The sequence below is a fragment of the Equus caballus genome, chromosome 6 (assembly GCF_041296265.1).
Source record: "Equus caballus isolate H_3958 breed thoroughbred chromosome 6, TB-T2T, whole genome shotgun sequence".
Classification (NCBI taxonomy): Eukaryota; Metazoa; Chordata; class Mammalia; order Perissodactyla; family Equidae; genus Equus; species Equus caballus.
This window is the reverse complement of record NC_091689.1, coordinates 85954468-85971528: the sequence shown is the minus strand read 5'-3', so window position 1 is coordinate 85971528 and position 17061 is coordinate 85954468. Positions and strand designations below refer to the sequence as shown.

The window sequence follows — 17061 nt, the reverse complement described above, 5'->3', positions numbered from 1 at the left end:
TGGGAAAAAATATTGCCTGTCCCTGGAAATGTTTTAAGTTGTGCTAGGACTTACTAATGCTCAGCCAATCCTAGTGAAAATTTTCTTTAACTATTTCTGCTGTTATTTCTGGACGCTCTTCCTCCTGATGCTCATGTGGATCCTGGTGTCAGATGATGGAGCAGCTGTTCAGAAGTCTGTTCCTGCTGCCCCCACCGAAGTAGGTGTCTCTGCTGCCCCTCTACTCTCTCCACTGTCCTTCTACTCAGTCCACTTGGTGCTCCTCCACTGAGGCTTCTCATGGTGATGAGCCAAGTCACGTCACACCTCTGTCATCCCACTGTTGGCAGAGGGTGGCTGGAAAATTTCTACAGCAGATGGGTGAGGAAAAGGAAGGTGTCACTCTATACTTCAAATAATCTTTTGAAGAATATCCTGATGGGCTGCTGTGGCAGAGACTGGTTTTTCCTGTCCAGTATTTTCCTTCCTTATCCCTAGCAACTGAACTCCAATTTAATTCAGGGTGAGACGTGCCCAGCTAAAATACTACCCAGCTTCCCTTACAGCTAGCATGCCTGTGTCACTAACATCACCAACAAGGATATAAGAGCTGAGGTACTGAGCGTGATTTCTGAAAAGGCTTTTAAAAAGAACTAAAAGTTGGAATATGATTTTTTTTTCCCTTTCTAATTTCTCCTTCTTGTTTACTGCAAGGTGGACCTGACGTCTGCACCTCCTTCAACCACCTAGGACCATGGGGCTAACTTAGGACTGGAAAACAGAGGCTATGCATGGTGGATAAGAAAAAGAAGAGGAATCTGGACTCCACATGACTGCTGGTCTACTTACAGACTTCTACATGAGATGAAATATGAAATTTTAATGTGTTTAAACGACCACTATTTGTGTTTTCCACTAAATGCAGCTGAACCTAACCTTGACTGCTACTCCTGCCTGTCTCTGGATGTGGGCGATAGCTGAAATATTTCCCTCTTGGAAGAAATATCCTGCATGCAGTGCTTAAGTTTCCAGCTTCATCTATGTCTGTCCAAATGTCTCATTACTCTATCTCAGAGTCCCATTCTTTGCAAAGGCTTTCCTCATCTTAGCATAAGATACTTGGCTGGCTTGCAAGTTTAATTGGTGCTGAAGCTGGAATGCTTTAAAGCACTTCTTTACAACTCATAGAAAGCTATTCTGATTTGCCACTCATGCTTTTAATTAATTTTTTTCCTCAATGTGCCCTTCAGACCAGGCATACACAGCCCCTCACCCCAAAATTATTTTTATTTATGTTTTAATTAAACTTTTTATTTGAGACAATTGTAGGTTCACATGCAGTTGTAAGAAATAAAAGAGAGATACATGTACCCCTCACCTAGTTTCTCCCAGTGATAACATCTTGCAAAACTATAGTACATCAGAGCCAGTATATTTACATTTATACATACAAGATACAGACCATTTCCGTCATCACGAGGATCCCTCATGTTGTCCTTATATAGCCCCACCCACTTCTCTCCTGCTCCCATGCTTTCCTTAGCCCCTGTCAACCACTAATCTCCATTTCTACAAATTTGTCATTTGAGTAGAGTTATAAAGATGGTATTATGCAGTTTGTAACCCTTCAATAATGACTTTTTTTAACTCAGTATAATTCTTCGGAGAGTGAGCCAAATTTTCACACGTATCAGCAATTTTAATTGCTGAGTAGTATTGCATGTTGTGCATTTATAACAGCTAGTTTAATCATGAACCTATTGAAAGACTTCTGGGTTGTGTCAATTTTTGCATATTATGAATAAAGATGTCATGAATATTTGTGCACAGGTTTTTCTGTGACCATACATTTTCATTTCTATGGGATACAATGTCCAGGAGTGCAATTGTTGGGTTGTATAGTGGATGTATGGTAGTTTATAAGAAGCTGCCACAATTTTTTCCAGAGCGGCTGTACCAGTTTACATTCTCACCAACAATGAGTTAGTGATCCAGTTGCTTCACACCTTTGCTAGCCTTTGATATCATCACTATTTTTTATTTTAGCCATTCTGATAGGTGTGTCATAATCACTGTGGTTTTAATTTGAATTTCTCTAAAAGCTAATGATGTTGAATATCTTTTCATGCATTTATTTGCCATCTATATATCCTCTTTTGTAGAATATCTCTTCATATCTTTTGCTCATTTTTTAATTGGATTGTTTGTGTTCGTACAATTGACTTTGAGGATTCTTTATGTATTTTATATAGTGGTCTTTCATCTGATATATGATTTGCACATTTTCTCCCAGTCTTTGGCTTATCTTTTTATCCTCTTAATAGTGTATTTCACAGAGCAAAAGATTGTAATTTTGATGAACTCTAATTTATCAATTTTTTCTTTTATGTATTGTGCTTTTGGTTTGGGGTCTAAGATCTCTTTACTTTGCCCTAGGACCCAATGACTTCTTCATAAAAATTTTTATAGTTTTCTGATTTACGCTTGAATTAGTGATGCAACGTCAGTTGATTTTTATATAGGGTATGAAGTTTAGGCGGAGATTCTTTTTCTGGGCTATAGTTGTGCACTTGCTCTGGTACCATTTGTTGAAAGGTTAGCCTTCTCGCTGAATTTCTTTTGCACTTTATAAAGAATTAGTTAAGCATATTTGTTTGCATACACTTTTGAGTTCCCTCTTCTGTTCTATTGATCTATGTATCAGTACTCTGTGGACAGCACAGAGTTTAGAACACAGTAAGTCAGAATAAGTCTTGGAGTCCTGTAGACTAAGTCCTCGGAATTTTTCTTCTTTACTGAGCTGTTTAACCTCTTACGCTATTTTCTTTCTCCCTGCAAATTTTAGATTAATTTTATCCACATATGTAAAAAATCTTTCTGCGGTTTTGACAAAAATTGCATTAAACTTGTATATACAGAAAATATATGGCATTAATAATTGAACATTAAATTTTACTAGGCAAATGCTCGGAGAAGTACAAGTGCCTATATTAATATTAATACGAGCATGGATATAAATCAACACAAGAAAGTATCAAGACATATGTGTATTAATAAGAGAAATGAGTCTACATGAACAAATATATGTAATGAAGATTTATTCCCCTAAAATATTCAGAATCTAAAATTTTTACAAACACAAAACCACACCTCAAAAATGAAGAACTTCCCTATAAAAGGTTAAAAAATAAAGAGGTCAAAGTATTAGTTTTGAACACTGCAATAAACAATTTTTATCTAATAAATCAGGGCCTAAGTGATTTTTACATCTTTTGAACAGTGTAATTTAAAAAACTGTTTCTGTAGGGATTATGGGCAAATGGTTTTTAATGTTTTTCAAAGGCATGTAAAATTAAACAAAGTATAAATTGATAAAACTTGAAAAATAGACAGTATAGAGGATCAATATGAACTAAAATTATTTGAAAATATTAATAAAATTGATAAATCATTGGCAAAACAAGAATGAAAAAGAAAGAAAATAAGATAAACAAAAAACTCCAATTAAATCAGTTATAAAAAACAGTGAACATCTCTACAAATACTACAATAAAATCAATAATAGGATATTATGAACAGATTTATGCAGACGTATTTGACGATTTAGGTGAAATGCACAAGTATGTTGAACGACCCAAAGTATCAAGAGTGACATAAGAAGATATTAAACATCTATTAAAGAAATCGAATATGTAATTCAAAATCTTTTCCAGGCCTAAGTAACTCCACTGATAAAACGTTCAAAAATTTTGGGAATAAAAAACACCAAACTTTACACACAAATTTCTGGAGCATAGTTAAAGAAGATAAACTCCCTTTCTGTTTTGATGGAACCAGCATAACATTGATACTGGTACCTGTTGAGTTAAAGAAAATAAGATAAAATTATATGCTAATCTCTCTTTAACATATGGCAAAGTTTAAAAAGTATCAGAAAATTAAATCCAGTGATATGTAAAGTTGATGCTTCATCATGATGCACTTGAATTAATTCCAGGTATGTGAGATGAGTTGATATTAGAAAAAAAATTAATGTGATTCATTAGATAAACAGATGAAAATCTTATGTTAATCTCAGTAGGTTAGAAACGTAGCATTTGATAAAATTGAATACTCATTTCTCACAAAATTCTTGACAACCGAAGAGTAGAGGAAATTTCTTTATTTGGTGCAGAAAACCTAAAAAGTAAAAGTAAATCCTATAGCAATTACCATAATTAGCGGTAAAATACTGAAAGCTATCCCTCTGAGACCAGGAAAAAAACTGACTCTCATTAATTATACTCAGCATTGTATTCATATTTTTGGCTAGTTAAAAGAAGCCAAATAAAGAAAGAAATGTAAATGAACTGAAAAAGGAAAAGTTCGTGTCATTGGTCATAGATGACAGGTTATGTATATAGGAAATCCAAATGAATCTAGAGACAACATTTAAGTAAACACTAACTTTAGCAAAGTTGCTGAGATCAGATACAAATATAAATTGTATATCTGTACTTGCAACAAAGAATTAGAAATAAAAATAAAATAAATTAAAATAAGGATACTATTTACAGTGACATAAATGAAATACCAAGGAACAAATCTATTAAAACGTGCAAAACAGCCTCCGTGGAGCCAAAAATCTTTATTACAAGAAGCAAAAATGACTTAAATAGACGGAGGGCTATGCCATGGTCATGTATTGGAAAGTTCAGTATTATAACAATGTCGATTCTCTCCAAATTAATCTATTGAATCAATACAATGCAATAAAACCATAGCACTTTAATTTTAATGCTTCACTAGCTGATTCTAAAATTTAGGTTGAAACGCAAAAGATAAAATACATTTAAGGCAATCTTGAAGAACAACAAATTTGCAAGACTTACGACAAATATCGAAACTTGTTATAAAGCTACAGTGTTTAAGATGTTATGGTATTGGTACAAGAAACAATAAATAGAACAAAATTGACCGGTGAAATAAAATATGAATTCCAGTAACAGATCTACAGCACCTGATTTACAGCAAATCTACAGCTGCAAAGGGAAAGGAAAGATTCAATAAATAATGCCATGTCAATTTGATATTCCTACGGGAATAAAGAAATGAAATTTAACCTCTACATTACACCCTAGTATAGGGGAAGTTTACCAAAGTAGTTGTACTGATTTACTCTCCCACTGGCAGGTTATGGACCACATTGGTAAACAATTTGTAAACAATTGTCAGTTTTGCCTGTTTTAGTTAGGCTTATATGCCGAGATCAAGGGATGAATTATAGCAGTTACTAACATGTCCTTCCTGACTTTTAGACACAGCGTGCAGAGAAATGATTACTAGGAGGAACAGTGGATCCATGGATCCACTGCAAGATGCCTAGACAGGATTCCATCCCCTGGCCTCCAAACACACAAGCTCTATCAGCATTTGTGTCCTGTGATGTCAGAGTCAGTGTCAACAGAAACTGAAAGATTAATTTCAACAGACCTCAAACGACATTGGGTATCCCTTTTCCCCAGGTCTAGAGTTACTCTGATAAGTGACATCATGTCTCTTTGGGGAAGGACTGACTGAAAAACTGTCTATTTTCGGTTGCATTGCAGGGTCCTCCTGAAAGAAGACATGGCTTTTCCTTCAATGATAGGTTTGACCGTTGAAAACTGGCTCAGGTATGGAAATTGGATAAGGGACTGTGAGTATCCATTGGAGTGCCTTCCCTCGGCCTTCTTTTTGAAACTTCTTGATTATATAGAGCAAATAATACCCTCTTTTGCTGCCCATTTCAGTCCTACTCTATTAAAGGTTGCCGCAGACATCTGTGGGTCAGTGACCCTGGGTTTCCATTCCCAGGTAAATGAAAATTAGGAAAATGGTGCCCATCTTGCCCTTGGCAATTAAGTGTTGTTGCCTGGCCTCTGATACTCTGAATCTTTTCATTGACAAATAATACGCTACCCCACCAAAATCCTTAGTCTACAAAGAACAGCCACCACTCAGCTCCCAATGATGCCAGTGTTGCCTCCACTAGAACATTGCTTATTTGTTTTGTGAGAGGAATTTCCTTTGCCTTCTCATAGCTAGCATGTTCTCTGGCTTTAGATAGTAAATCCAGTCTACCATTCCTAACTCTTTGAGACTTTTGCACCATTTATAATGTAAAGCTGTTCTGGTATCTTCACCTCACTTACTGTGAGCTCCAATGTGTCCAACCTTCAGGGAGTCAGACTAGCAGTACAGTAGGACTGGCTTCAGGCATTTTTGTTAAATCCTGAGTCACTTAAGAGTGGCCCTATATCAATAATCTCTCACTTATTCAGCATTTTATTTAACCCTTGCTCCAGTCGAGCACCCTCACGATTCACTTTTATGTGTTATCTTGATTCCTGCAGTATGTATTAGCTATTTTGCTGAATAATTATTTTCCTTCTATAGAAGAGAAAGTACTTCCCTGGCAAGACCATGTTGAGAGTTGATCCTAGGTGTTGCTATAGAAGCCATAATTTGAAGAGAGGGCAGATTTTAAGGAAAATAAACATCATCTTCCAATGCATTTTCCTCAACGAAGACTTTACATATTCTCCAAGTAGGAAGAGGCTGCGATGGTCTAGCAAGGAAGAGTGGACCACCTCTTCAAGTCAGAGAGTGCGGGGGAGTCTAGGGCTCCAAGATTCTCAAGCACGGTCACCCAGATGTTTCCATACTATCGTGGAAACTCTGGGCATGCCTCAGAGTTCTTCCACTTGAGGGTCAAGGGAGAAGGGATATTTTTACAGCGATTCGTCTCAGTCACTGGATGAGTGCTGCTCTTGAGGAGTTTTGATTTTAGGAGCTTCTGGCCCGCCTCATAGATGGGCACAGTAGCTTCTATGGCCAGAAAACAAGCCCTTGGTCCTATGTGGCTTCCGGTGTTTGTAAGCGAAAAAGTCAGCTGGTGTACATCACAGCAGGATGAGCGAGGAGGTATGGACAGGGCGTTGCAGCATCTCCTACAGGCTTCATCTAGCCACAAGTGTCCTAAAAGTGTATATGCATATGGGCATTCAGGAGGGGGCATATGATGTAAGCTACAGAGAAACTCTGGCCAGAAATGCCACTGGATTTTAACTCACAGCATTTCCACATTGAACAGGAATGCAGCTGCCTCCTAAGAGAGTTTGTCACAGAGAAATTCCTAGAAACTTTTCTAGAGACTGTTGACATATTTTATTCTTATGTCTATAAATAATAGAATATATAGATATATAAGTATATTGACTTATATTCTTTATTTTACAGATATATTTATAGAATAAATCTTATCTGAGAAGATGGAATAAATTTGAGAGTATAAGCAATTAAAATGCTCCATCTTTTTTCTATAATTTTCTAGTCCCTTTCTCTGGAGATAATGAAAGATTTCTGCGTTTTGTTTATGAATTTTTATTATATAATTTGGGGGCTATCTCCTCATTGTACTGGTATATTTGTTGAAAATAGAAATGGAGAAGTCTTCTCTTAAACTATGCAAAGGTTTTGGGAAAAGCATGACTTGTGTATCTAGAGCAGTAACTAGAACATTTAAACTTGGGTTTAAATGAAGTCTCGGGGCCGGCCTGGTGGCACAGTGGTTAAGTGCACACGTTCCGCAGCCTATGGGTGCGCTGGTTCCCACTTATAAAGCATAGGAAAATGGGCATGAATGTTAGCTCAGGGCCAGTCTTCCTCAGCAAAAGAGGAGGATTGGTGGCAGACATTAGCTCAGGGCAAATCTTCCTCAAAAAAAAAAAAAAACAAATGAAGTCTCAACTACCTCCCCAGACTCAATTCCTCCTTTTTTAAAAGAATTAAGAAGAAATTAATATCCACCTACACAGTCATTGTGGGTATAAAATAAGATAATCCGATTAAAGTGCTTAGTCCAAGGAAAGGTGTGTATATTATTTTGCGTATAATATTTATACACAAAAATATTAACATTAAGATATTTTTAGCTCTTTTAGATATTTTGAGTAGAATTAGGAGACCACGTAAAGGGGTCTCTGGAACTGAAAAATGCAGGAGGCCTAGAACCACGCTTGTAGACCTAATTATCGTCAGAGCTGAGCATCTGAGCCCATCGGGCTACTGTTCGTGCAGCTGCAGGATGGACCCGACTCCTACGACACCCTCAGAGACGCTTCCAGCACCCCTATGGCCCATGGCAAATCAGGGGGTACCTGCAGACTTTTAGAAAACTGAAAAATAAACTAATAGAAAGAAGGTAAAATATTGAGTTATAAAAAGTGCCACTTTGTGCCGTTAAGGCACTCCGAGATCTGTCAAATTAAGGTTTTCTGTAAAGAAGGCCAGTCAAGGAAATGTGGGGAAGTTTGGAAAAGGGGCCCAAGTTAGTGGCAAATTTTGAGTCAAGAGAATTTTAGAGGAGATATCTCAAAAATGATAGAAGAAATGACAACGAAACCATTCGTGCATTGGCTACCAGAGCATTCCTCTGTTAGAAGCAGCTCTCTCAGGACACTGGACAGCCTTTTTCTCCCTGCTGCCTGTCCTGTCTCCTTGACTACAGTATGCCTCAATCTAGGAAGCAGCATGGTCCTGATATTCATATCTCCTTCATTATAATTATTCACAGTTAATTAAAATTTCAATACTCTTTTATTTATTGTTTTTTTACAGGAGAACTTGTTTTTTTTCGGATGTACGTCATATTTCGAATTCTGTGTAGATTACATCATGTTCACCACCCAAAAAATTAATTATCGTCCATCCCCTCACTTGTGAGCCTAATCACACCTTTCAATACCCTTTTAAATAAGGTCTGTGCAATGCTATCAGGCTCATCTTTATTCCAATCTTTAATCATTAATTTATCATGATAATCTAAAAAAAGTAAACATTTTAATTTGGTTGTGTTCATGATACATATTCAAACAAAATTAAACAAAATTAGTGCTATTGTAGCAATGCAAATTTTACATTAATATGGTGTATTACTTGGCTGAGGCTTTCACATATTGTGTTGGTTTGATTTTCTGAATTTCGTCATGAGTACATCAAGTTTCCTTTGATTCGCTGTCACTTGCTTGCTTTGGTAAGCTACAGCTTGGATTTGAAGATTCAATACTTGCTTCAGGTCTTTGGACGCTTTTTACATTACTAATAATCACACTAATTCCTCAAATTCAATTACCGTTTTTATCTTTTTTCTTATAACTTATGTCTTTTGAGAAGAGCTTTTACACTTTCATTTGGAAACTTGTGATTTTAATAATTTCAGCATTATAGATCTATATTTGATTTTCAAGAGTTGCTGCTTTGGTTGTCTTTCATTTAAATTTTGTCTCAAGAGTCTTAATAGCTATGCTGATTTACATTTACACTTTAGGTACACATTTGTTCTGTGATATATGCTACATGAAGACAGGATCATTGCTGGTTTTATTCTGTGTTTTATTTCAATTATTTAACATGAAGGAGACACTCAGTGAAGACACCTTTAATGAATCCAAGGACTGTTTGAGAAGCTGTGGATAGAATTGTTAAAATGAGCACTATTGCCTAATCAGTTTATTGAAAATCTAATATTTTATTAATATTCACATTTAGTTTTTCAAAAATTTTGTTTGATTTGCACTTTTTGTAAGTCTGGATAAGATGTGGTATTTTTGTCCCTTCTGGAAAACTAATAATCAGAATGAAGAAAAGAGGTTTATTTGCAAGAAGTGACCTTATTAAGTAAGAGAAGCACTAGATACAAGGAAGATTTTGAGAAATTTAATTTGAATGGACTTCAGATTAGGAAGGAACAAATCATTTTAGGAGCTTAATGATAAATGCTTTGGGAAGCCAGTCTCTTACAAAGACTTGAATCACTAACATTAGCATTCCTTTACTTCTGGGAAGATAAGACAATTCTTTTGATTGAGGCATTGAAGGCTTGTTTTACTTGCTTGTTTCTCAAGGTGTAAATGAAGGGGTTCAACATAGGAGCGATGGAAGTTGTGAGGACTGCCACACCCTTATTAATAGCTGCTGATTCCTTTGCTGAAGGTTTGACATAAACGAAGATGCAGCTGCCATAGGTGATAGAAACAACAACCATGTGAGAAGAACAGGTAGAAAAGGCTTTTTTCCTTTGCTGAGCAGAGGGGAATCTTACAATAGTCTTGATTATGCATATGTAGGAGAGAACTACACAAAGAAGGGTTGTGATGAAGGTCAACACAGCACAGACTATAACCATCTGCTCAACGACCCACGTGTCTGAGCATGAAATCTGCAGGAAGAGAGACACATCACATAGAAAGCCATCAATGACATTAGAGTCACAGAATTCCAGATTTTGACTCAAGCTAAATGGTGGGAGTATGATTAACAAGCCAGCCATCCAACAGCAAAGGATGAGTCTTCTGCAGACTGTGCTGCTCATGACGGTAGTGTAATGCAGGGGTTGGCAGATGGCAATGTAGCGGTCATAGGACATGGTGGCCAGGAGAAAAAATTCAGTCACTCCAAAAAGATCAGCAAAAAATGCTTGAATGAAACAAAAACAGTAGGCAATAGTCTTGTCACCTACTGATAGGTTATATAAGTATCTAGGAATACAAGCCGATGTGAATAAGATCTCTAAGCAGGAAAAATTTTGTAGGAAAAAGTACATTGGTGTTTTAAGGTGATGGTCCATTAATGTAAGTGAGATGATAGCTAGGTTCCCAGTTACACTCAATAAGTAGGTAAAAAATAGAAAAATTAAAAGCAGACCCTGAAGTTGTGGGTCATCTGTTAGTCCCAGGAGAATGAATCTTGTTACTGTATGGTTTCTCATATATGACTTCTGATTTTTGTCCAATCTTCATGAAAATTAGGTTATTTTATTAGAATATAGAGATGTCAAAGTTCAGCAGTGATAAAGAATGACAAAAAAATCAAGCAGATAACTGGTTCACATGAAGTTTATTATTTAATTCAGCGATTGATATTGTTAATGCTGGTGGACTTAGTTTGTAAAGATTCTTTCTGTAGTTTTTGAAGAGAAATTTCTTATAGATCAATTTAACTGTGTCACGATCCAATATTTTATAGATTCTATGTCTCCATTGCATTTTTCCAAATCTATTTTAATGTTTTTGTCTATATTCTGGGTTGGTTTTATTCTGACAGTGCATTATGATGTCATCAATATTAAAATTTTCTTTTACTCTCGTGCATTCTTCTCTATTTTGAAGTTGATATCTTAAACTTCACCAGCAGTTTCCTGCCTTTGCTTGTAGCTTGGTCCTTGACAAAACACAATTACATAACAAATGATTTAGACTTGCTATAGAGGCTCTCCAAATTCCATGAATCAACTGTCATTTTATGGTCAGCCCCAATAACTAAATAACGTTTCTGCCACATTGTGTATAATGTATACAATCACTTTGGGAGGTGTATGCATCAAGTCCTCTGATTTCAAATAGAAACTGTGTGTGATAATCCTTCTATCTGTATAGTTAGAAGTGATCTCTTTTCTGAAATTCAGTTATATACAGCCATAAACACCTCATATTGAACACATGCAAAGTTGTTTCATGTACTCTATTTTCCTATCCTCTTCTTCCCATGTGTTTCCTCTAATAAATCTAATTTGTTAGGTAATTGAGGTCACAGACTATACCATGTGTTGTACAATAACTTCAGAGGAAGCATGTCTCTGGAACAATCCCACCTCCGATCCTTTCCCCTTTTTCTACTCTATCTTTCTTTAACATTTCTTGAATTCGCCTTGAGGACACCGATTTCTCTTTGATTTTCAGCCTAAGCATTATTTCTTTTGGAAAGACTTTTGAAACCTGGTAGCTGTGTTGGGTCTCCCAATCCGCATTTATGCGCCATTGCCAAACAATGCTTATTTCTATCATGATACTTGCCTGACAACATAAGTCTATTGAGGTTAGGAATTGCGTTTTTTTGAATGGGGTAACCAAGAAAACTAACAAAACCCAAGCATGTAGTTGATGCCCAACAATGATTATTGGTTGAATGCCAACATGAATATTTTTCTCCTGTCAAATACAAAGGTTTTTTCTTTCCTGTTTGCACTTCTTCTTAATATTGTTCTGTTACTGAATTTACTTTTTAAAAAATTTCCACACACGTGGATCTCATATTTTGTGTTTTATTTATTCATGTTTTTAATTTTTGCATTGAAGTGGAGTGTTGGCTGCTGAATTGTCATACCACATTTTCTGCTAATATTCATTGCCAAAGAGATAACTGGCTTCTCTTCCTTCTCTTGTCTGCTGTGTAAATCAGTATCTTTGTGAATCTCCATTTTGCTTCCTTGAGATATCTGTTAGTAAGATAATAAAATAATAACCCAACTTAGCAATACTAGGTTTGAGTCAATAGCTCCTTTATAGTTTGTCATTTCCACTGTCACAAAGTAATTACAATAGCAAGCAATCAAATATTTTCAGTGTCTTTAGGGATTGCTGTTTTTCCTGCATCAGTGGATGAAAATGAATTTTCCTGGGAGACTTCAATTGCATAGTTACAAGAATGGATTCAATGCATTAATTAAAATGTTCTTTCCTTACCAAGGTGAGTACAGGGTCAACTCCAACCATGGGTCCAGTTTTCACAATTATGCCACTGTCTCAGGGAAATGGCATTAAACAGGCTCTTGGTTTTCTTGGGAGCTAGAAGTCTGAAAGGTAGTGCAGTCACATAGGAAACAACCTCAACGGATCATATTAACATGTAGTGGAGACTCACTTCAGGAGCCCACCTACGGCCTTTGAATCCCATTCTCTTCAGCTCAAGACACCAAATGCTTCACCACGGTATTAAGCTGAGCTCTACTCACTTTGGACAACATTAGAGGCACCAGGAACATAATTATTTTACTCCAATTACAAGTAATATTATTCCATGAAAAAACCATCTATCTACACAGTATGTCAAGTTTTGTCAAAATGATTGGCTCTGAATGTGACTAACTGATATCTTTTCACTTTATTTTTCATATATTTTATATTTATAGTGCATGTAGGGATCCCTAATAAAATGATATCCTCTAAGGTCCTATTTAGTTTGAAGTGTAGCACATGATGCTACTGCATGACAATAAATAATATGACATTTTGATGGCCTCTCTTCATTGCAACTATTAATGACTATAATGTACCCAATGATAGTGCTCTTGTGCCTTTAAAAGTTACTCACAGCTTCTCCTCGCTTTGAGACCACAAAAACTGTTAAGCACACAAAATTGAAAATGCATGTGCAGTTGAGGCTTGTATTTGAACTTATAATCAATCTTGCTAAGCACATTCACACACAACCCTGGGAATTCATTGTGTTTTCTATCTGCAATATCATGCAAAAGCATACCCTCAATGGCTTTTCTGTCCTTAAATGTGTAGGCAAGATTTTCTTCACTATTCTCCAATATTCTTCATTTTTGGAGGAAAAAACTTTTCAAAGTGAGTGATGTTAGGAACAACGTCTTTGGGAGGAAAATCTATCATTTGAAATTCTGTGGGCTGAGAGGTTATTACATTACCAATATGACATTTGTAATTTAATTAAGTTGAAAGATCCTAAGGTTTTACAACATAGCTTCAAAAGTTACTAATGGATCTTCTGTGTGTTGAAATGTTAAAAAAAAACCCTAACAATAATCAATAATGACAGTATCCTCAGAGAAAAGAATAAGAATCATTAACATCTGACACAGGCTGCCAGAATAAAATTTTAAAGTACCAAACTAAATTATTTTTATTTATTTTCATACATTCTAAGGCAGTTTGAAATTATAACACCTCCCATTTATTCCTAATCTTCTTTACTATTTGGATGATCTATAAACTAGAAAAATTTTCTCAGATATATTAAACGAGGAAAACAATGTAAAATATCATAGCAGAGATAGCAAATATTTTGGAACATAAGCTTTTAGATTTTTCTCCTACAAATGTACCCATATATTATAAATAATAGAGAAATATAAACAGTAAATACAAAACTTACACAATTAAGTATATAATTTGTCATATGCTATATACTTTACAATATCTCATGGATCTATTTGCATAATCTGTTCGATACCTTAGTTATAACACCAAAACCAAGGAACAGAAGGATACCTGGGTTCTTCTCCCTGTCTTAGGCAAATATATCATCTTCCTCTTATTGTTGCCATTGATGCCTCTTCAATTCATCTTTCTGTAACATGTTAATATGATCTTAAGGACTTGTGCCCTGAGTTGGTGCCAGTAGCTCTTCCATAATTCTTTCTCGACAATCACCAATTAACTTCAAAAAATCTCAAACATGTTTAATCTTGAATCAGTGTCTGTAAAATTTGAGATCAGTTTATATCAATGAATGGAAATGAATTTTCCCTGGAGGCTCTGATTATATTGTAACGTCAATAGCTTTTGTTTCGTTCTTTACAATCTTTCCTCCATTTAGAATTCAGAGCAGGGTCAGCTGCGAGATGTGTCTAGTCCCCAGTAAAACCCCAGAGTATACAGGCACCATCATAGAGAAGGAAGACTGTTCGGGGCTTTCTGGGGAGTTATGACATTCCTAGTGATTGTAGGCACACATTGGGAATAGCTAAGTGGATCAAATTAGGAAGTACTGAAGGGTTATCTCTACAGCCCACCTAGCCTCCTGTCAATCCCTTTTCCTCATCTTACAAGCACTTAGTGCAGTATGTGCAAACACAGCCCTCGCCACACGGAGCAGAATCCCTTCTCTAAAATACCTATCATTTCTTCCAATCCTTAATGCTCTACTCTTTGCAAAGCACTAAGACACAAAGTTTGAGAAAATTATAGAGAGGGAATTGTAATTGACCTTTCCATGTTTTCTATGTGTCTTTCAAATACTTTTTTTGAATTTTAAGAGCGTAGAGGCCATCATTATATCACTAACTTTTAGTTAATGAGTCAAGTTTAGAGGTAGCTTTTCATATGAACATGCATTGCTTTCCCTTTGAAGGGCAGGGTGAGTTCATGTCAGACAACAGTCAGGTAACCACCTAGATAACACTCCTTATACACTATCTTGGCTAAGCTATGTATTGAAAGGTCATGCTTTCTACAGAAAATACAAGCAGAATGTACAATTAATTCTTTCCACGATTTTTCAAATAGCTATATACATCACTGATTTTGATAAATGTAAGTCAAATTTGTTCCTCTAAATAAATCTTGATCTAATCTCTCAAAAAGTGAAATCACAAAAGTCATACTTACTTTTCTGAGAGTCGATTAATAGCGTCCACTGGAAGTTTAAGAATAAATTTCCTGCAGAGTTCTAGGAAGAGTGGACCTCGTTAGCCACGGCTGGTGTTTGGACTCCCGGCCACTCTTGCTCCTGGCCCCGTACTCCACTACGGGCTCTCTGGAATGCCTCGGGGCTCTGAGATTGTCATCTCCAACATATTGCCCAATTTTTCTCATCAGGGACTTGATTCCATTTTAAAACCCTAAGATTGAAAATAATAAAATAAAGGTTTTTGGAATATCTGGAGCTCTCTCTGATTTCAAAGGGTTGATATTCTGAATCCTATGGATAGAGAAGTTTTACATTAACAAGATTAATAGCTGTTTTATTTGCCAAAGCTAAAGTGAAATGAATAAACAAAAGGGACCTAGGTGACCCAATTTTTAAAAAGTCACTGATGAATCTTCTGCCTAATGAACTTGGCAGAAATCCTGAAACATGGAGCAGCGAGGACAGTGTCCTCAGAGAAAGGAAGATACAAGCATAGCATCCAATACAGGCCATCTTACGGCATTAAAAATCAGATGGTAGAGGACATGTCTGTCTGTCCTGCATTTGTGCCACACCTCCTGTGGCTGATATAAGTTCACCAGGACCTAGTTTTATTCCTTATCATAGATTGATTAAAAGAGGTAAAAATTTCAGGCAATCAGAAGAAACCATATGAATAATCACAAATTTAGTGATAAGCACTTTTACTATGTCTGTACCTGATCTGTCCAACTTTCCCATGCACGAATATCAACATTTTACGTATGTAACATGATGTAAATATTTCTTACATAATTTTTGTAACTTGTTTTGTCACATAAACATTTAACATGAAATTATTTTCAAATAACTATTTGTAGTTGTGAGTCATCATTTTTGATAACTTTGCAATATGTCATATTTCAGGATTCTATCAGTTTTTCATGCCATTCCTAAATCTTGAAAATTTGTTTGAATTTTTTGTTATTATTAAATAAACGGGTGCATATAAGTAAATTGTATGGTTGTATAAGTTATTTTTTAAAAATTTAGTTTCTCCCAGCAAATCATTCTTCTATAGATATTTTTGCAAACTTAACAGTTTTAGAATGTTAGAAATAAAGTGTATTCACATTTCAAGGCTTTTATATATTATCAAAATTCTCTCTAAAAGGTCATACTGATTTACATATGCAATCTTAATTTATGAGAGCGTTCCTGTGTCAACACTCAAATATTGTGTATTATTATAATTTTCAAGTCAATAAATACTTCTATTCTCATATATGTAGGAAATATTTTCTTCTTTAATTATCATTGGTCTTTAAATTTATAAAATTTTTTAAAATTATGGTATTTCTTATTACCCCTTGAAGACTTGTCGTTGTAGTTTTAGTCATTTTATAATTTGTACTTAAAAACATCTTGTAGGGACCAGCTCAGCAGCTCAGTGGTTAAGTTCGCACGTTCTGCTTCAGTGGCCACGGGTTCACTGGTACGGATCCCTGGTGAGGACCTACGCATTGCCTGTCAAGCCATGCTGTGGCAAGCATCCCACATATAAAGTAGAGGAAGATGGGCATGGATGTTAGCTCAGGGCCAGTCTTCCTCAGCAAAAAGAGGAAGATTGGTGGCAGATGTTAGCTGAGGGCTAATCTTCTTCTTCAAAAAAATTAAACATCTTCTATTACATTTTTCAAATTGTTATTTTCATTCCCTCCAACAGAAAAAGAAGCTTGCTTCTACTCTTATTTTACTAAGAGTTTTGTTGATAGTAAATTTTAAATTTTATCAACTATTCCATATTCATTGTGATAATCAAATGAATTTTCTATTTTAATAGATTTGTTTTATTTATTATTTAAATTT

General features: G+C 35.6%; 1 protein-coding gene across 1 annotated transcript; it reads right to left on the bottom strand.

The window, feature by feature from the left end:
- Positions 1–9832: 9832 nt before the first annotated feature.
- On the bottom strand, positions 9833–10768 carry OR6C325 (olfactory receptor family 6 subfamily C member 325). The gene has a single exon (NM_001390992.1). The coding sequence runs from the start codon at positions 10766–10768 to the stop codon at positions 9833–9835; it is 936 nt and encodes a 311-aa protein (NP_001377921.1).
- Positions 10769–17061: the final 6293 nt, after the last annotated feature.